The following is a 20,831-nucleotide window of genomic DNA, read 5'->3' as shown; positions in this document are numbered from 1 at the left end:
GGAGCTAACCAAGGAATTGTGAGCATACTCCACCCATCCCAATTGCCGAGCCCAAGACAACGGTTCACTAGAGACCATACAGCGAAGTGCCGTTTCCAAATCTTGGTTCACTCGCTCAGACTGACCATTGGATTGAGGGTGGAACCCCGATGAGAGGCTGACTGAGGCACCCAACAGACGACAGAACTCCTTCCAAAACGCGGATGAGAATTGGGGACCCCGGTCAGAAACAATGTCCAGAGGGATGCCATGGAGGCGGAACACATGTTGCTGGACTATCAATGCAGTTTCCTTGGCGGAGGGGAGCTTTGGTAGTGCCACGAAATGGACCATCTTACTGAACCGGTCCACGATAGTTAGTACAGTCGTCATCCCCTCGGATACTGGCAACCCCGTCACAAAGTCCAAGGAGATGTGGGACCATGGGCGGCGGGGTACCGGAAGTGGATGTAACAGACCGGCCAGACGTTGGTGGGATGCTTTGTTCTGGGCGCACACTTGACAGGCGGAGACATATTCCCTAACGTCCTTGGCCATGGTAGGCCACCAGAAGCGTCGGGACAAGAAACTGTGAGTCCGAGCTGACCCCGGATGGCAAGAAAAGTGAGAATTGTGCCCCCATTGGAGGACCTCGGACCGTAAGGGTTCGGAGACGAATAGTCGACCCTCGGGACAGGAGCTGGGGCCCGCCTGATCGGGTAACGCCTCTCTGACTCGATATCCCAGGAAACTGCTGCCACCATACGGGAAGCTGGAAGGACCGTTGCGGGATCCTGAGGTGTTTCATTGGAATTCTGGAATTGCCGGGAGAGCGCGTCGGGCTTCACATTACGAGATCCGGGTCTGTAGGACAGAGTAAAGTTAAAGCGGGTGAAAAACAGGGCCCAACGTGACTGGCGAGGGTTGAGCCGCTTGGCCGATCTAATATATTCTAAGTTCTTGTGGTCAGTCCAAACTATGAACGGCACCGTTACCCCCTCCAACCAATGTCGCCATTCCTCCAGGGCTAGCTTGACGGCCAACAACTCACGATCCCCCACGTCGTAGTTGCGTTCGGCCGGGGACAACCGCCGGGAAAAGAAGGCGCACGGGTGCATCTTCTGGTCCTTGTCAGACCGCTGGGACAGGACAGCACCCACTCCCACATCTGAGGCGTCCACCTCCACCACCAGTTGGCGCGCAGGGTCAGGCACCTGGAGTATGGGGGCCGTAGAGAAATGAGTTTTTAGACGGTTGAAAGCTGCATTAGCCTCGGAAGACCACCGAAATGGCTCTTTAGGGCTGGTAAGAAGCGTGAGAGGAGCTGCCACCGAACTGTAGTTCCTGATGAACCTCCGGTAGAAATTGGCAAAACCAAGGAATTGTTGGAGTTTTTTCCGAGACTCAGGGACAGGCCAAGAGGTGACTGCTGATACCTTCGCAGGATCCATCTGAAGGGTCCCCTCCGCCACGATGTAGCCCAGGAACGAGACTGTCTTGGCGTGAAACTCGCACTTCTCTGCTTTAACAAATAAAGAGTTCTCTAGGAGACGACGGAGAACCAGCTGGACATGTTTTCGGTGTTCATCGAGGGACTTTGAGAAAATTAAGATATCGTCCAGATACACAAAAACAAAACGATTAAGCACATCTCGTAAAATGTCATTTATCAAGGATTGGAAAACGGCTGGAGCATTGGTTAATCCGAACGGCATTACCAGGTACTCGTAGTGACCGGTGGGTGTGTTGAATGCTGTCTTCCACTCATCACCCTCCTGGATACGGACTAAGTGGTAGGCGTTGCGCAGATCAAGTTTAGTGAAGATCGTGGCCCCCTGTAGAAGCTCAAATGCAGAGGCAAGCAGAGGCAAGGGATAGCGATTTTTAACCGTGATTTCATCAAGGCCCCGATAATCTATACAGGGCCGGAGTGACCCGTCCTTCTTTCCCACAAAAAAGAACCCCGCCCCTGCAGGAGAAGAGGAGGGTCGAATGATACCAGCCGCCAAGGCATCGGAAATGTACTCCTCCATGGCCTTCCTCTCGGGAATGGACAGGGAGTAGAGGCGGCCCCGAGGAGGAGCGGACCCTGGCAGGAGATCAATCGCGCAGTCATAAGGTCTATGAGGGGGCAAGGAAGAGGCCTTAGCTTTACTGAAGACCTCCCGTAGGTGGTGGTAACAGGCTGGGACCTTGGACAGATTGGGTGGGGCCCTCGTGGAAACAGGATGATTTGGGTAAGGAGCAGCTCGCAGACAGGTTTGGTGACAGTCCATGCCCCATTCAAGTATCGACCCAGTGCGCCAGTCGAAATGGGGGTTGTGTTGCACCAACCAAGGATGACCCAGAACAAGGGGTTGGTTAGGAGAGTGAAGTAAATGAAATTGGATCTTCTCTCTGTGATTTCCAGACAACTGTAGTTCTATGGGTTCAGTTATTTGGGATACGGTGCCTAATAGGTGACCATCCAAAGCCCGAGCTGATACCGGGTTAGGAAGGGTTTTAATCCCCATCTTGTGTGCGAGTGACAAATCCAGGATATTTGTTTCGGCGCCAGAATCGATCAGGGCATGGAAGGGCTGAGATGAACCGGAAATAATGAGATTTGCCCGGAGAACAGGTCTATCAGTTTTGGGGGACGATACTAAAGCCGAGCTCAATCGGACGTCCCCTATATCCGACGAGCGTTGGCTTTTAACGGGCAATTGACCACCCTATGTCCCTGGCCGCCGCAGTAAAAACATAACCGTTCGGAACGCCTTCGCAGGCGCTCTTCGACGGAGAGAAAGGTGCGGTCCACCTCCATCATCTCATGAGGTGCGGTAGAAGTGGTTGGGGGGTTCGGTATCTTACTCATGTCTTGACTTTGCCTGGTGATGGATTGGCTGGGATCTTCTCTCTCTCGGCGTCTTGCCTGGACCCTACGGTCGATCCGGGCGGTCAGTTCGATAGCGTTGTCAAGAGTTACCGGAGGAGCGTGGGATACCAATTCGTCTTTGAGATAACCGGACAAGCTATGGAGGTAGGCGTCGACCAGCGCCTCTTCGTTCCAGTGACTCTGGGCTGCTAGAGTGCGGAAGTCAATGGCATAGTCGGCAATGGAGCGTCTCCCCTGGCGGATGTTCAAGATTGAACGAGCAGCATCGACTGATGAGGAACCAGAATCAAATACTTTAATCATTTCCTGGCTTAGCAAACTAAAAGAGGTGCATGCTGTCGCCCCTCGTTCGTATTCTGCCGTTCCCCAAAGGCGGGCTCTGCCAGTCAAATGATTTATTACATAGGCCACCTTCGTCTTTTCGTTCACAAAGGCTCGCGGTTGTAGATCAAAAATTAAAGGGGCGGATCTGGGCGGGCTCTCCACTGAATCTCTCTGGCGAACCTACTCGTGGTTCAACACTGCCGACCTGATCAGAAAGAGGCGGAACCGGATCTTGTGGTCGTGTTGCCGGGAAAGCTTCGCACTGTTGCTCAAAAAATTGTTGGTGACGTTGTACTTGCCGGACCAGTGTGGATACGTCATGGGCGATCTGTTGTACCGCGCCTTCGGTATGTAGTAGGCGCTGTAGCGCGGATTCCTGCTCTGCATTTCCGCATTTCTCAGAGGTGGGAAAAAATGACGCTGGATCCATTTTTTGGTTCGAGTGTTCTGTCATGGACCAGAACAAGCACTCGGATCCAATAGCGTCAGTTAAAGGATTTATTTGGACAAGGTTCGGTGGAGCAGGCTTGGGACGTCGGCTCTTGGTAGCAGAAAGCCTCTTTGGACGATATGGCAACTCCGTGGTGAAAACGCGTGACGAGTAACGTAGCAGGTAAGTCGGTGGCCGGGACGGAAGAGTAGATCGTAAACTTGAATGTTGGAGGCTCACTCAGGGAAACGAGGAGTACACTCGAACGTCCATCTCTGGACGCTGACAGCTTATGTAGAAAGCTTCCACCAATCAGGAAATCGCGTTCCAGCACACCAGCTGATTACCTCAGGTGGCTCCAGTTAGGTAATCACGACATACCCAAGACTTAAACATTGGTACCCGTTGCCTTCCTGCTTGGTGTTCAGCATTAGGGGTTGGAATTGGGGGGCTTGGTCACCTAATGACTCCCAACACCTCAGTTGGGTTGAGCGAGGGGGCTGGGAATCCCCTCCTTTGAATCAATCTCCCAAAAAGAGTCAGGAGTGACTCTAGCCACCTCCCACAAGGGGGATATGGCTGTGGTATATATATAATATTCCTTTTAATATATGCTTTTAAATAGATTATGTTCCTCAAATTGCTTTTGAAACATTCAGAATTAAAGCAAAACAATATATTATGTTCCTGTTTCAAGTAACTTAATTTGATATTGAGTTTCTGCAGTTGTATTCATGTAGAAGTATTTTGTTGTATTACTGCAGTAGTATTTCTGTAGTATTTTTCTATCATAGAATTACTGTGGTATTAAATATGTTGTATATCTCTAGTATTTTTTTTTTAGAATTTATGCCAAATAATATATTAGGTCCCTGTTTTAAGCACTGAACTAAATATTTAATTTTGCAGGAAGTATGTAGTAATTTTGTAGTAGTATTTTTGTAGTAGACACATGACAACAAAAGAAAACCCTTTTTTTCATGATTGGTTGTCAGAACCCAAACAGACGGAGGACCCAGACGCATAACGTTTTCACACAAGCTTCACTCTACGGGAACGGGGCAGTCATGCGCGTGAATACAAAAACGCCAGGGATGCAGTGATTGCTAGGCGGAAAAAGTGAGACAGAGAAGTCAGAGGCAGACGAGATCGAGGCCAGACAGAACAGATGGGATCGATACAGAACACACGAGTAGATACCGGACGGGACGAGACAAACGGGATTAATACCGGATACCGAAGACTGGTGCATGATACCAGACAGGGCGAGACAGGCGAGATCGATATCGGATACTAGAGACTGGAGTAAGATACAAGGTAGGAGGAGACAGACGAGATTGATATCGAATACTGGAGACTGGAGTAAGATACCAGACAGGACGAGATAGGCGGGATCGATATTGAATAATGGAGACTGGAGCAAGGTACCGGGCAGGAGAAGACAGAAGAGATCAATATCAGTTACTGGAGACTGGAGCAAGAAACCGGGCAGGACGAGATAGACGGGATCGATATTGGATAATGGAGACTGAAGCAAGATACTGGACAGGACGAGATAGGCATTATCTATATTGGATAATGGAGACTGGAGCAAAATACCGGGCAGGAGGAGACAGACGAGATCGATATCGGATACTGGAGACTGGAGCAAGATACCGGACAGGACGAGTTAGGCGGGATTGATATTGGATACTGGAGACTGGAGCAAGATACCGGACAAGATGAGACAGACGGGGTCAATACCGAACACTGGGGCAAGAGACCGTGTAGAACGAGACAGGCGGGATTGATATTGGATACTGGAGACTGGAGCAAGATACCAGGCAGAGTCAAAACACAAGTCTTGCAGAGTTGCAAGACTGTGCAGAGGTTTGTTGACGGGCTGACAAGGAATGAATGAGAGCACTGAGTTTAAATAGGAGGGAAGCCAATCAGGCAACGAGCCGCAGCTGGCGCCAAACGGGCAGGGCCAAGTGAGGGCAATGGGCAATCGTGTCATTGGTTCTTTATTTACTGTGACATTAAATTTTAATTATTAATTAATAAGCCAGACCAGCAAAATGTGGCCCGCGAGCTGTAGTTTGCCCACCCCTGCTCTAGATGGGACTTTTTACACACTGTAGCACTGGACATGTATTGAAGTAGTTTTTCTACTGAAACCAAGAGTGCTATCTACAGGATTTAAAAGGAACATTGCTAGATTTGTTTTTAATTTTCATAGTTTTCATAGAAATTGCAATAGATAGATAGATAGATAGATAGATAGATAGATAGATAGATAGATAGATAGATAGATAGATAGATAGATAGATAGATAGATAGATAGATAGATAGATAGATAGATAGATAGATAGATAGATAGATAGATAGATACTTTATTCATCCCCGGAGGGAAATTCACATTTCCAGCAGCATCCCTGAGCTGAGAACAATACAATAATAAAGCAAAGAGAATACAATATACAAGATTCCTAGTACTTGGTACCTCTGCCGAAATCACCTGAGTTAAGAATTTATAAAATAGCATTATCTTACGAACTTGAGCCCACATTGTAAAGGAAACAAAGTAGATCACAACACATAAAAAAATGGCCACCCTTGGGTGGTTGGGCTCCTAAAGCAATATGAAGAAATGTTTTGATTTAATTTTTTCTCAACGTACATTTTGACGTCCTGTTCTGTTTTTGCAGTTGTTTTCCTTATTCTGAGTTTATGAAAGGGTTCGTATATGCCAGGGGTCGGTCTCCAACTTTTTTCCAGCTGAGAGCTACTTTTTTATACTAATTAACTCAAAGGGCACCCAGTTTAATATATATTTCTAAAATAACCACTTATCTTGTCATTACTATGTTGTTATTATGTTATTACCAGGTTATTTATTGGATGTAGAGTTAAATAGACTCTGTCCACAACAAAAAAATAACAATCATTTTAATAGAAAATCACAATGACCCACCAATTGTGAGCTATCTTGACAACAGGTCTGCGGGCACCTCAACCGTCTCAAGGGGGCCCCCTGGTGCTCGCGGACACCACGTTGGAGACCCTGGTATACGCCATCACCGATTACAGTGGTACCTCTACTTATGAATTTCATTCGTTCCGTTAATAGCTTTGTAACATGAAACATTTGTAAGTAGAGGCGTCTTTTGAATGTTAATGCGCTGATCCGTTCCAAAAAGTAGGATTTGTCTTTTTAATAAATGATAAAAGAGCATCACAACATGAAATAGATAGATGTTCAAATTCTATTAGTTCACAATAAACATAAAATGATAGCGAGGGATATAATGTTGAAAAAAAAGAAGAAAAGAGATAATAAAACATTCATTTACATTTTTTTTTCATTTACCATTTTGTGCAAACAAACCTTTGTATAGCGCCCCTGGTGGCCATCCTATCTCATTAATTATCATAAAACATCATGAGTATGAATGCCTAGTGGAAACCATAACAAACAGGCCATGATGGATAATGTCAATCAATCTCCAATGTAACTAGCAAAAATGCCCCTGGAATTGTTTTCGTAAGGACCCTTAAGATCGCTATCACTTTTGGTTTCTTATTTATTCAGCGCCCCCTCGGTGGGGTTGTCGTTCATCACACTGGAGTCCAGACAGTGAATCATATATGATATTTAGAGAGCATTTACCACTTACACAATGTATGGAGTTGATTTCTGACTACTCTAATGTTCTCTTCATTTAAAGATAAACACAGTGCTTTTTCTTTAAAAAATCAGGACATTTCTAAATGACCCACGATGTTTGAACAGTGGTGGGTTTTCATATCCGAAGCATCATATTAGTAACTCCTTTTAATCCCTACAGCCACCTTTTGTGTCAACGTAACTGCAAATTCTAGTTCTTGCAGATTACAGCATGCAGGGTGAGCAACGTGTACACAAAGTGACGCACAAGGAGTTGGGGATTCCACGAAACGTAACGAGAGACGTGAACGTTATGTGCACACTGGAGTAAAAATGGTTGAAAAGCGAGACCGAGGAAAGAAGGAGGAAGAGTAGAGAAGGAAAGGAGACGGCTGAAGTAGATCCCTTTTCCTTTTGTGGTAGTTGAAGCGGCTGGAAGACGGAGGTTAAGGAATTCTTTGTGTGAGATGCAATCCAGACTCGGGTTTGATAAACAGCTACGGGCTGTGCTGATGTGCTTAAGCTGGGCTTGTGCCGCTCTACTTCATTCACCATTTGATTTAATATCTCGGGACTTTTTCAATTAGGGTTCTCAAACCCAACCTATAAGAAAATAGAACGAAAGTACAGGTAACACTGAGGTATAACCAGGATTGGTTCTGACGGACTGGTCAAAAATCCATTAAAATGGCACCATCTGCTGCTGAGAAGGGATCTAATTAAGGAGTGTAGTTTGAGATTGCTGTGCCCAGATGACTGCCAAAATTATCATACGTGTTGCCGGGCTGCTGGAGGCTACAAAAACAGATACTGATTTTTAAGAAATGATCATCTCCTGATCGTGGTCATAACAAACGGTGGATGTAAGTCAAGCAGGTAATAAACCAGAAGTTACCCGGAGTCAATTTATCTTAAATGTCTAAAATCTGGAAGTCTTAAACGAGAATTACGTTTCGTGCAAAATAATCACAACATTTTGATGAGCAATACTAGCCCATGTCAAAATTGGGTTTCAAGTTAAAGTTTTTTTATTTTAACCGGCAATTAAAAAAAAACTGTCTTTTTATAAAAACTGAGAATTTGCTGACTGAGACAAGACCTGAGACCAGGGGTGTCACATGGCGGGCCAGATCAGGCCCGCTAAGGGATTGAATCCGGCCCACGTGACAATGCTAAGAGAAGCGCAAGAGAAAAATGAGCTGAAGGTCGAAATATGTCCAGTAGATGTTGCCAAAGCCAGGTGCCTCTCACAAAGATGCTGTATTTGTATTTCTTTCTCATACTCTCTTTCTCTTCATCCCTTTTTCTCTCACTCTCTCTTCTTTTCACTCTCTCTGTCACTCTTTTTCTCTTTCTTTGCTCCTCTTTTTCTCTTTCTCTCTGTGTGTCTTTTTACCTTATTTTGCACTCTCTTCCTTTTTTCCTTTTCTCTCTCTTTTCTGTCTTTCCCTCTCTCTCTTTTGCTTCCCCTTCTCTCTTTCTCCCTTTCTCTTTTCATCCCTTTCGCTTTTTCTATTTCTCTTTGGATTTCTTTCTCTCTCACTTTTTTTCCTCCTCTCTCACTATTTCTCCTTTTATCTCTTTTCTTTCGTTTCTCACGTTCTCTCTCTCTGTCTCTCTGTCTCTCTCTCTCTCAATCTTAAACAACTCCCCCAACTCAGGAGGTGTGGACGATGCTTCCTCCTTCTGCTTCTACATTGTTTACGTCAGACTCCTCGTCACCTCCACTTCTCGCCAACTCCAAACTTTCCTTCTGCTGCTCGATTATCGTTTTCGGATGCATATTTCACTACCTGCAACTAGTAATCTGCAGAATCTGATTTTTTTCATCGCCATTTTTGTTCAGCACTTCTCAGTTGTTTTTATGAGCTCCCGGCAATGTTGAAATTATCAACACAGGCCTAGTGCACCCTCTTGTGGTTAAGTGTGAAAATAACATGTGAAATTATATAATAATGTGTTTAGAAATTCACACATAAATCGCACCAGTGTATAAGTCGCACCCCCTGGCCAAACTATGAAAAAAAACACGACTTATAGTCCTGCTTATGTTGTTTTTCTTCTCAGAGAAAAGGGAAATCTTTAGGCCATCATGGACGACGACTTTGACCGCCGTATGGAGCTCAGGAGGCAGAGGAGGGAACAAATGCGACAAGAGGCCGAGAAGTGAGTCAACCAAGCTTGTTTTCGCTATTTGTTTCATCGTAGCTATCGTTCAGCACACCGGTAATCTTGAAGGCGAGTTTCCCTAATTCCTTTTCACACCTCCGAGCTGCCAAGTACTGCAACAAACACCCATCATGCTTCTTGTCGGATGGAAATAATATTCGTAGGGGGCTTAAGACTGATTTCTGGATAACGTGGAGTAGAATTAGCTCTTGGGAGTGATATACTAAAATATTATATTTATATTATAAGTGTAACATTTTGTTGTCAATATTTTTTGTTATATGTAAATATAATTCTCTATATTGTTGGAATTAATATGCATAAAAAAGCATGCATATTGTAATTCATATCCCTTATTAATATTATTTTTATTTTTTAAGTCTTTAAATAGTCCATTTATACAATATTATATGATTTAAATATTTTCCCATTCTATTTTATTGTATGTGTAATAAGTTAGTTGCATTTTCTCGTTTTTTTTTTATCTATGTACAGTATTGCAAAACAAACCCCATATATTTCATTTCAACTGTTAATCACTATTATAGTAGCATTATAGTATCAAAATATCGGTATTCCAAATAAAATGAAATAAGCAAGTAAAATAACAGTTATTAAATAAAAATAACATGAAACATTAAAAAGAAGAATTGAGAAAAATTAAAAAAAAAAGAAGTTATTTTTGCATTGATTTAGTCTTATTTGCAAATGACCTGGCTAATCTGTCCATATACAAAATAAAATATTTAACTACTCAATATGAATAATATGAAATATAAAAAAATGACTTAGAAAATAAATAAATTACAAATAATTATGATTAAATGATTAAGTAAGAGCTTGGCAAACAATGACTTTATTCTTGAATTCAAGTAGTTCATATTTTCTATATGTCTATTATTATTTATTATAACGAGTACTGTAGTTATCTTATATATATGTAGTTGTATTTATTTAGTCTCATTCACAATTCATGTCATGTCATGTTTATTTGTATAGCCCTTAATCAGAAGGAGTCTCAAAGGTCTTCAGAGACCATAGACTATTATTACACCATCCCCTGCTCTAAAACCTACATGAGGGCAAGGAAAAACTCAAAAACCTCAACATGAGGAAAATAAAACCTTGAGAAGGGGGCGCACATAAGGCAATCCCCCTTCCAGGATGACCAGGCTGCAATGGATGTTGCAATAACAAATAATAAACAGATATTGACAATGTGAAACATAGGTCATTCATCATGTATAGAATATAAGTGTGTTTTAAGTCTAGATTTAAACAGTTCCACTGAGGTTGCAGATCAAATTTCATAGAGCAGAGCATTCCACAGCACCGGTGCCTGAATGGAGAACGCTCCTGAACCGGCGAATTTCTTCTTGGTTCTTGGGATCACTAGTAGACCAGCATTTTCCGAGCATGTGACCTAGTTAATCAGTCTATACATGAAAAATGAAATCAAATCGTTAAATAGAAGTCAAATGAAAAAAAACACAAACTCAATCGTACAATAAAATTGTAATTAATTTACAAGAAGGGGGGTGCGGCATTTGAAAATTTAAGACAGGAGATTGCAGCAGAGTAACAGATGATTTGCGTGCATTTTAGACGCGCTTATAAACATTTCTTTTCTAATCTTTCTCGGGGTTTATTACGCCTGATAAAAGTCAGATAAAAGCAGATAGGCGCAATGGAAAATAAAGCATAAGAGTTCTTAGGACTCAGTTGGGCATTCCTGTCTGTTTGTTTGCTTGTATCCTTTAACCACTACGGTCGTAGGGGCACCACATCCTGTGGTGTGTCTTGGGCAAGTACAGCCTTGTGGCGACCATCCCTCTTAATAGAGAAAATATTCTACTTTCAAACTTTAATGACACCTCAAATGTGAATAATTAATAAAAACATGGAAAAAAATATTTCCTTCTTTTATTAGATAGTTCATATTCTGTATATCTCTCTCAAAGGTTGGGGTGCGTTATTTAAGGTGTCTTTAAAACGTTTCCAATTACAATTTAACACGATAAAATGAATAATACAAAAATGAAACAATGGCATACTTCAATTAAATTATTAGTTTGTATATTTTGTTCTATTATCTCTTGTTATTAAAAATATCAGGTATGCATGCATTTATTTAGTCTCATATAAAAGTGACCTGGAGAGTGTCCATTTATGAAATACATCATACTGCTCCGGTGTGCGGCTTTGGGAATCTCCTGAAATTCCTCATGGCTACAATCATGCCCGCTTAGTATTTTTATACCTTCTTTTTCATACACGCTGAGTAAAATACTGCAATGCATGCCCCTCACCAGGATGGGCTACGCCAACGACGATGACGAAGAAGCGGCTCGGGAGCAAAGAAGACGGGCCAGGGAGGAGAGGAAGAAGATGCGAGAGATGGAAGAATCCGGAGGCGGCGATGCCATCAATAACAACGAGTGGGATATTATCGAAAATTCGATATTCTTAACGTCAATGCGAGATATTTTTACTTAGTATATTTCTATCCATCTATATATCTACCTTGGTCATATCCCTCAAGAGGGGTGACCGACAGCAAGACAAACATGTATACAAAAACAAAGAAAAGAAAAAAGGAAAAAGAAGCAAAAAACACAAGAAAAATGGACCATGGCCAACCTAAATGCCCAAACACCCAAACAAGTTAGGCACCTTGGCACCTAAGTTGGTCATGCTTTCGTCCTTCCAGATCCTGAACACAAGAAAGCGGCCGTGTCACTCTGGTCAGGATGACACAACACACTCTTTTGTTCAACAGCAGGCCCCGACAGCTTTCACTGGTTTACCCCTGCCACATTATACGGGTGCCCTGCCCATCCCTTAGAACACGTCTAAAGATCCCACTATCCTTTTACAAAACCTCTCCACTCTTTCCTATCACCAACAAGAGCTCTATCTTTCACTAGATTTAGACCTCTTTCCTGCAGTGCACTCATAACACCATCCATTCTCGTCAATCGCGGCCTTCCTCTTGGTCTCCTCCCACAGTATAATTAGTCTGTGTTAGTTTTTACGGATTATAAGGCGCACCTATAAACACCAAATTAGCCAGAAATTAGAAAGTGCGCCTTAAAACGCCTCATACTGTATACTACAAAATGCAGTGGAGATGATTAGAAATGCATACAGTACTTATCTGTGTGCGTTCCTATACCAGGTTTTACAGCATATCACCGTATTTGCGCAATGATTGATCAATTGAAAAAACATGGCATATATGTGACCGCAACAGAAAATTAACCGGTGTTCTGGCGGTGAGAGTGCTGACACTTAACCACTATACAACCAGTGACAAAGGTGACATATGATAATTAGATTTTATTTTTTCTCGTTATCATACAATTTTTACAGTTTTAGAAACAAAGTGTTTGAGAATGGAGAAAACAGAAAGTTGTCCTGAAAGATATAAACACATCAGATACACCAAAGAGTTGTTTCCCTCGCCGTGCTTTTTTTTTTTTTTTTTTGCAATGATTTATATCTTTTAAGTGGAGTTTCATTTTTCTCCATTCTAAAACAATTGTTTCTGGCACTGTTAGTAAAAATAGCGTGACAAGGATATAAAAATTGAATGCCTTTTTGAAGGCCATCTGTATCACTAGTGATCCAGTGGGTAGGTTTCCACGCTCTCATCGCCATGACCTAGGTTTGATTCCTGTTGCAAACAATGTTTTGTGTTTTTGGTCAGTGGTAGTTTTTGACTGATCAGTCTTTGCACTAACATATCATCGCATTAATGTAAATTGTAAGTGTATAATATGTGCAACGGTTATAGACATGAATAGATGCGGTAACTGTTAATATATATAGAGTAAATAAGCCCAGTACAAAAATGACTTCTACATTCTTTGTTTTGGGTGGCTCGCTTTGAAATGGATGGAACGACTGCGTCCCCTTTTGGACAGTTCCCAGACGTACCAATTCACCATGTACCATGATGATAACATTAAGTTTTGAGTGTAATTAAAACATCCAAGGCAATGTACTGATAAAATAATGTTCTCACTATACGTCATTATGTCGATTGGAGGGACATTCTCAAGTGCAGAATATTACTCAAATTTCTCCCTCCTTTGGCTTTATAACAAGTTTAGCAATTTCAAACACCGTCACCCGATACTGCGAGTATCAGATATCTAAGACCACGCCCATAGAGACATGATCTGGTCGAGCGCCACTGGTCCATATAAAAAGAATTGACTGAATGATAGCCGGTCTCGTTTTTAACTCCTACCTGAATTACATATCGCACAACGGCCGCACGGGCCTTCTCTGCGGCCTGGAGATCAGCACGTGGGCCACACATTGCGACGATCCACAGCAAAAGACCAAACACAAATAAGAGGACGGTTTCAGATTTTAAACTATGTTTGCTTGTTCTCGGGAATGAGCTTATTTTTTCTGTAGAAGGGAATCTCCCCAAATCGACTAGCGTTATAGGGGGAAACTTTCTTTTTGTGCTAGTAACTTCCAGACTTTCAGCGGTTGAAAACTCCCATAATCTCCGGCCTGGTTTATTGAATCAATTTTCTTGGGATTAGTAATTATATCAGAACTCAAAGATCTTAAAATAGGAACTTTTTTTTTGGCATGTAATTTTGGCATCCTTCAGAGACAAAAAAAAAAGATTTATAGTGGAGCACCAGCAACACCTAGAGGCAAATTTGTTTACCGATTGCAGTAAAGAATAATTTGTTTCAATCCCTACGATTTTTAAGATTAAAGCTAGAAAAATCCCTACATAGAGTTTGAATTCCTTGCGCATTATACCCGGTAAATGAAAAATATAAGACAAAAGACTTTTGTTTGGGTGTGCGCCTTATAATCCGGTGCCCCTATTGTGAAAAATACAGTGAATAAAAACATTTTCTGTGCAGTCCCTGCAGCGAGAGAGATTGCGAGGCCCCTGCTTCCTCCGCCATGACCCTAGCTGCAGCCGATGATGACCAGGCTCTGGAGGAGCGCTTGGCAAAAAGGGAGGAGAGACGGCAGAAAAGGATGCAAGAAGCCATCGAGAGGCAGAAGGAATTGGACCCGGATTTTGCCGCCGCCAACGGACTCGACGGGATAACGGAAAATGAAGAAGGGCAAAGGAAGGAGGAAGGGGAAGCAAAGGAGGAAGATGAAAATGTCCAGGAGGAGGTGCTGGGTGCCGAGTCACAGGAGGAGGAAGAGGATTATGCAAAGAAGGAAGACGAGGTAATGAGATGGTTACATCAAGTCAAGTCTCATTTATTCATAAAAAGTCTCAAAGGGCTGCACAGACTACCATTACAACATCCCCGATCAGAAAACCTACATGAGGGCAAGGAAAAACACAAAAAAAACTCAGCATGACTACAATGCCCTGTTATTCTGATTTGATACTTTTTTTCAAACAGATAATACTTGGAAGTGCAGTTCTTGTTGATTGTTTGTTCTGATTTTATAACATAAATGTGGGTTTTTCAACCACCACTTTAAAAATGATGGTGAATTTTCCTATGGGGGATGAATAAAGTACCTACCTATCTATCTATCTATCTATCTAGTCACTCAAATTGGGTTGTTTTTGACCAAACTCTTACAGTAAATGATTTAATCTTAAACCTGTAAGGGAAAAAAGGGAAAAAGATCACGTTACTTGGCTTGAAAATATAATTTCTCTAGAAGATTTGAGGTTTTCTTTTACCCATTTCCAAGTTACCAGTATTTGAATCTATCTATCCATCTATCTATCTTCTGAAACCTTATCCCCTTAGGGCCCGGTCACACAGCCGTTTGCGTCTGTATCGCGGGTAAAATTTTGCGTTTTTTTTTTTGCCCGTGGTTGCCCGCGATGGAAAATGCGCAAAATTGGCCAACCCGCTGTTCATCGGTGGTATGCCCGCAAAACAGACGCCGGCGACTGTTCCGCTTCCTCATCGCGTCATTTCCGCGTCATTTTCTCATGTGGACCACGGGTATAAAAGCTGCCGAGCCGGTGTTGTGCCCAAATCCGACTCCTATGCAAAATCCTCCCCCCCTCGCGTGAACGCGCATTCTGCTGCGCTTCCAACAAAAGCGATCGTATTCTATATAAAACGCTTATTAAAACAATAAAGCGAGCTAATTATAACAATTGGGAGATCCTAGTCTATATAACGCATTTATTTAAACAATAAAGTGCGATCGTATTCTACAAAATGCGTTTGTTAACGCGGATGAAAAAGTTACCAACGTCAATGCACGCTTCCGACAAAAGCGATCGTATTCTATATAATACGCTTTTAAAAAAAAATAAAGCGATCTAATTATAACAATTGGGAGATCCTAGTCTATATAACGCGTTTATGTAAACAATAAAGTGCGATCGTATTCTACAAAATGCGTTTGTAAACGCGGATGAAAAAGTCACCAACGTCAATGTACGCTATGATTTCCGCGAACACAACTAATGTGAAGTGAACTTGGGGTCATTCTGAGTTTTAATTCAGGAGTTAGCAGGGGGGGGGGAGAAATTGGGCAAGCATTTTACCTGCCAAAATCTGACTCCCCTGCTAAAATAGATCCTGTTTGAGATACAGACTTGTAACTTCTATAGTAACCCTCTGTGGCATAAATAAGTCAGCACAGTGAATTTGGGGTCATTTGGAGTTTTTATTCAGGAGTTAGCAGGGGGGGGGGATTTGGGCAGGCAAAACAACAAAAAAGCCTGCCCCAATCCTCCCCCCCTGCTAAAACAGACTCTGTTGGAGATACAGAGTTGTAATTTCTAGAGTAACCTTCTGTGGCACCAATAAGTCAGCCCAGTGAAATTGAAAACTTTCAGACGTTTCTCATAATAATAATTTTATTATTATTAACAGTAGTAATAAAAACGAACTAGATTGGACGAAAACCTATTTAGTAACACATCACAAAGTGGAGGTATTCCTCTGTAGTTGGATCCCAAAACCAAAAAACATAATAAGGTTTGAAGCGTGTCTTACTTTGCAACCAGTATAGGCAGGGAAGTTCGATTTTAAATGAAAAAAACAGCAACAATTTGTTTACACCGCGGGATCCAATGCAACCAGGGTTTCATTCACAATAAAAAAGACATTACATAAGGCTATTATAGTACATCAAATAAAGGCTATTTGTGTACAATTAGTTGTGTTCGCGGAAATCATAGCGTACATTGACGTTGGTGACTTTTTCATCCGCGTTTACAAACGCATTTTGTAGAATACGATCGCACTTTATTGTTTACATAAACGCGTTATATAGACTAGGATCTCCCAATTGTTATAATTAGCTCGCTTTATTTTTTTTAAAAAGCGTATTATATAGAATACGATCGCTTTTGTCGGAAGCGTGCATTGACGTTGGTAACTTTTTCATCCGCGTTAACAAACGCATTTTGTAGAATACGTTCGCACTTTATTGTTTAAATAAACACGTTATATAGACTAGGATCTCCCAATTGTTATAATTAGCTCGCTTTATTGTTTTAATAAGCGTTTTATATAGAATACGATCGCTTTTGTTGGAAGCGCAGCAGAATGCGCGTTCACGCGAGGGGGGGAGGATTTTGCATAGGAGTCGGATTTGGGCACAACACCTGCGTTATGCCGAGAAATGCATCCTTGCCGAGATTTGCATCCCCTCGCTACTACAACCACTTTTACCTCGTTTTATCTCACTTTTATATCACTTTTAGGGAATTTAATGGCGAACATATAACCAAAACCACTTCGTCTTGCATTTGTTGGGAATGTAATACAACTCAAACCATTCCGTCTTTGTATTTGTTGTGAATGTAATCGAACGGTAATGCACGCCGTATACAAATCACTTTTGAGCAGGTAACATGTTTATTTTGCATTTTTCTATTCAAATCGCTCGTATTGAAACTGTTATGCACTCTACCATAAAGCTTATTTCTGCATAATAAGCTTTACGGTAGAGTGCATAACAGTTCTCAAAAGTGATTTATATACGGTGTGCATTACCGTTGGATTACGTTCACAACAAAAACAAAGACGGAATGGTTTATGTTGTATTACATTCCCAACAACTGCAAGACGAAGTGGATTTGGTTATATGTTCGCCATTACATTCCCTAAAAGTGAGATAAAACAAGGTAAAAGTGGTTGTAGTAGCGAGGGGATGCAAATCTCGGCAAGGATGCATTTCTCGGCATAACACCGGGCTGTAGAAATCATAACCGCTCAAGACACAGTCCCGTGAAGATCAAGATTTCAAGCTATGGCACCGAAGAAGCCAATATGTTATTATTGTAATAGTTTTTCATTTTTATTTTATTATCTTGTTATGAAATGAAAATAAATGTCAAGAAATAAAAATGGATTAAGACGAGGTCACTACGGTGACGGGGATCCATGTCCACCCCTTGACGTCTCGAGCACAACTGACGTGTGCTCGGCAAATCGTGCTGTATATACGCGGAGAAAGGCGTTTGACCGTCACACGCGTAACACGCTAATTTCACGTAATAACACCGCGATACAGGCGCAGAACATGCTATGACCGTGCTCCACCCACGATTACCCGCTGAAATTTCGCGTCCTACCCATGTGTAACCACGCCCTGGCCGCGGCCAAAGCACGTCGTTCCGCGTCATTTCCGCGTCATTACCTCGTGTGCCGCCCGCGGTTAACACGTGGTCTAAATTTTGAGCAGCGCAAAACTTTTTCGCGCGGCCAACCGCGTGTGAATTTCCGACCGCGTGTAAAGCACTGCTGTATCTCGTTTTTATGGCGATCTCAAAGCGTCCAACACCGTCTGCTTCACGGGCAGAAATTTCTGGCCGTGATTCAGACGCAAACGGCTGTGTGACCGGGCCCTTAGTGGGAAGTGGCTAGAGTCAAGGACACACTCACATTCACCAAACATTCATTCCCCTTTGCTCTTCCCAACCTGACACTGAACAAAAAGTTCACAGCACAACAAGGGGTGAGTTGCTGTGCCATGCACCCCTTAATCAGCAGAGAGGCCTGACAGTACACACTGGTTTACGCCCTCTGCATCATATGCCTCTATATCAGTCATTATTAACTATCCTTCGCTATTCACATCCATCCCTAAAGCACACACTCTTGCATAAATTAAATTAACCTTGCATTCAGAGCACGTTTTAAAAGAGTCAAGATTGCGCAGACTTTCTTAAATAAACAAATAATACCATAATACCAAGTCAGCTCTGACAGTCTTAACTGGCAGGAATATATGATCAGGGATAATGGATCGCGGAATATTTTTCAACCCGCCATCCACCGACACCGGGAAGTATAAAGTGTAAAATAACGAGGGATCGCAGTATTGAATTTTCACACAACAACATAAATTTGACAAAATCTTGGCAGTTGGTGACATAAAAAGTATTTTTTTTTCATGATTATGCTTAGATATTCGAGCTGCTGTGTAAGTTAATGCATTAAACCTTAGCATAGGTCTGCATTTTCTCATATTTATATTTCTCATATTTACATTTTATTTTGAAAGGAACTAGTAAGATGAAACCACAGAGTTTTGGTCTAAATTTGCTAAATTCTCATCCAGCAAATTAAAATAAAACAATTGTTCACAGGGTAAGACCGAAGCTGAGGAAGCAGAAGAAGTTGCACCAGAAGTTGACGAGGAAGAAGAAATTGAAAAGAGAAGAAAAGAAGAGGAGATGCGTCGAATAGTGGAAGAGGAGATGCAGAAAAAAGAGGACGATGAGAGGATGAGGAGAGAAGAGAAGGAGAGACAGGAAAGGGAAACTGAGGAGCGGAGGAAAAAGGAGGAGGAGGAAGCGCAAGAAAAACAAGAGATGGAGGAGAAGAGAAGGAAAGAGGAGGCCAAGAGGCAGCAAGAGGAGGAAGAAAAACAGATGATGGAGGAAAGGAGGCAAAAAGAGGAGGAGGAAAAACGGAAGGCGGAGGAGAAAAAGCGGAAAGAGGTGGAAGAAAAACGGAAGAAGGAGGCTGAGGCGGAGCGCAGGAAAAAGGAAGAGGATCAGAAGAGGAAGGAGATGGAAGAGAAGAAAAAGAAAGACGAGGAAGAAAAACGGAAACGGGAGGAAGAGAGGGACAAACGAGAGGAGGAGGAAAAACGTAAAAAGCGAGAGTTGGAGGCGAAGAGGAAGAAAGACGAGGTTTGAGCTTTTTGGGTATTAATTACGATTATTGAAGCAATTCTATCAATTTAGACAAATAATACACATTAGTCATTGTAAGTTTCTTGGATTTCACGTGCTTATTTTGATGTTGAAAGGACGACAAGCTCAAGAGTGTGGCGGTTAAAGACAAGGTAAAGACGAATTGTACATTTCGGATAAATAAAATCATGAGTGTAAAAAAACAAAATAACAAAACCAAATACAAAATCACAACTTATATTCATGTTTTTTTATGTAATGATCTAAAAAAAAATCTCTTTTTTTCCCTTATAGATTGGATCAGCTAAACAGAATGGAACACTCGTTGAGAATAAACTCAAGAAGCCAGACAAGCTTTACAGGTAAAATGACTGAGAGAGAAAAAAATCCTAATAATATAATGTTAATAATAATAATCAATATCATCCATCCATCCATCCATTATCTGCACCGCTTATCCTTAGTAGGGTTGCGGGGGTGCTGGAGCCCATCCCAGCCATCTGGGCAGTGGACAGGGGACACCCTGAACTGGTGTCCAGTCGCAGGGCACACAGAGACAGACAACTCACTTGCCCATTCACACCTAGGGACAATTAGGACCAGCCAATTCAACTGACATGCATGTTTACGGAATGTGGGAGGAAACCGGAATGCCCGGAGGAAACCCACGCAAGCACGGAGAGAGCATGCAAACTCCACACAGGATGGTTTGATCCCATGACCTCAGAACTGTGCCGCGGACGCACTAATCAGTGCGGCCGCCGTGCTCCATTTTCGACACCTATCTAAAACAAATATTTTTGTTCATCTTGACTTTTGGCTGTGAAGCAAAAACTTTCACAATTGTTATCATTTTTTTATTTAAAAAAAAAAAACTTTTACAACTCAAACCTTCCATGATTGTGACGCAAACATTTTTTTCTCACATTATAACTAACTAGTTGATAATTCTTCTCTTTAACTATAAATTGCTTGGAAAATGAGTAAGTACTTGTTTGATTATAAACAATTGAGGTAGTTATTGATACTGATTTCCTAAATCAATTTGATCTTATGAAAAGAGTTACGTTCAAAGGGCAGCACGGCGGCGCAGTGGTTAGCGTGTGCGGCACAGTTCGGAGGTCATGGGATCAAACCTTCCTGTGTGGAGTTTGCATGTTCTCCCCGTGCTTGCGTGGGTTTCCTCGGGGCACTCCGGTTTCCTCCCATATTCCAAAAACAGACATGTCAGGTTAATTGGCTTGTCCGAATTGTCCCTAGCTGTAAATGATCTGTC

The 20,831-nt window shown here is 42.2% G+C and overlaps 1 protein-coding gene across 2 annotated transcripts in view; it reads left to right on the top strand.

The window, feature by feature from the left end:
* Positions 1–20,831, top strand: part of LOC148362824 (uncharacterized) — a 49,567-nt gene that overhangs the window by 11,185 nt on the left and 17,551 nt on the right. For both annotated transcript variants that reach the window (XM_088340401.1, XM_088340402.1), the window contains exons 2-7: positions 9,328–9,426; positions 11,742–11,867; positions 14,328–14,649; positions 19,004–19,552; positions 19,672–19,707; positions 19,850–19,917. In XM_088340401.1, the coding sequence (XP_088196527.1) occupies positions 9,353–9,426; positions 11,742–11,867; positions 14,328–14,649; positions 19,004–19,552; positions 19,672–19,707; positions 19,850–19,917 (1,175 nt within the window). In that variant the 5' untranslated portion in view covers positions 9,328–9,352. The remainder of the gene's footprint in view (positions 1–9,327; positions 9,427–11,741; positions 11,868–14,327; positions 14,650–19,003; positions 19,553–19,671; positions 19,708–19,849; positions 19,918–20,831) is intronic.

This window comes from Urocampus carinirostris, chromosome 7 (assembly GCF_059441175.1).
Source record: "Urocampus carinirostris isolate Australia breed hairy pipefish chromosome 7, RoL_Ucar_1.0, whole genome shotgun sequence".
In the NCBI taxonomy this organism is placed as follows: domain Eukaryota; kingdom Metazoa; phylum Chordata; class Actinopteri; order Syngnathiformes; family Syngnathidae; genus Urocampus; species Urocampus carinirostris.
This window is presented reverse-complemented; position numbering and strand designations above follow the sequence as displayed.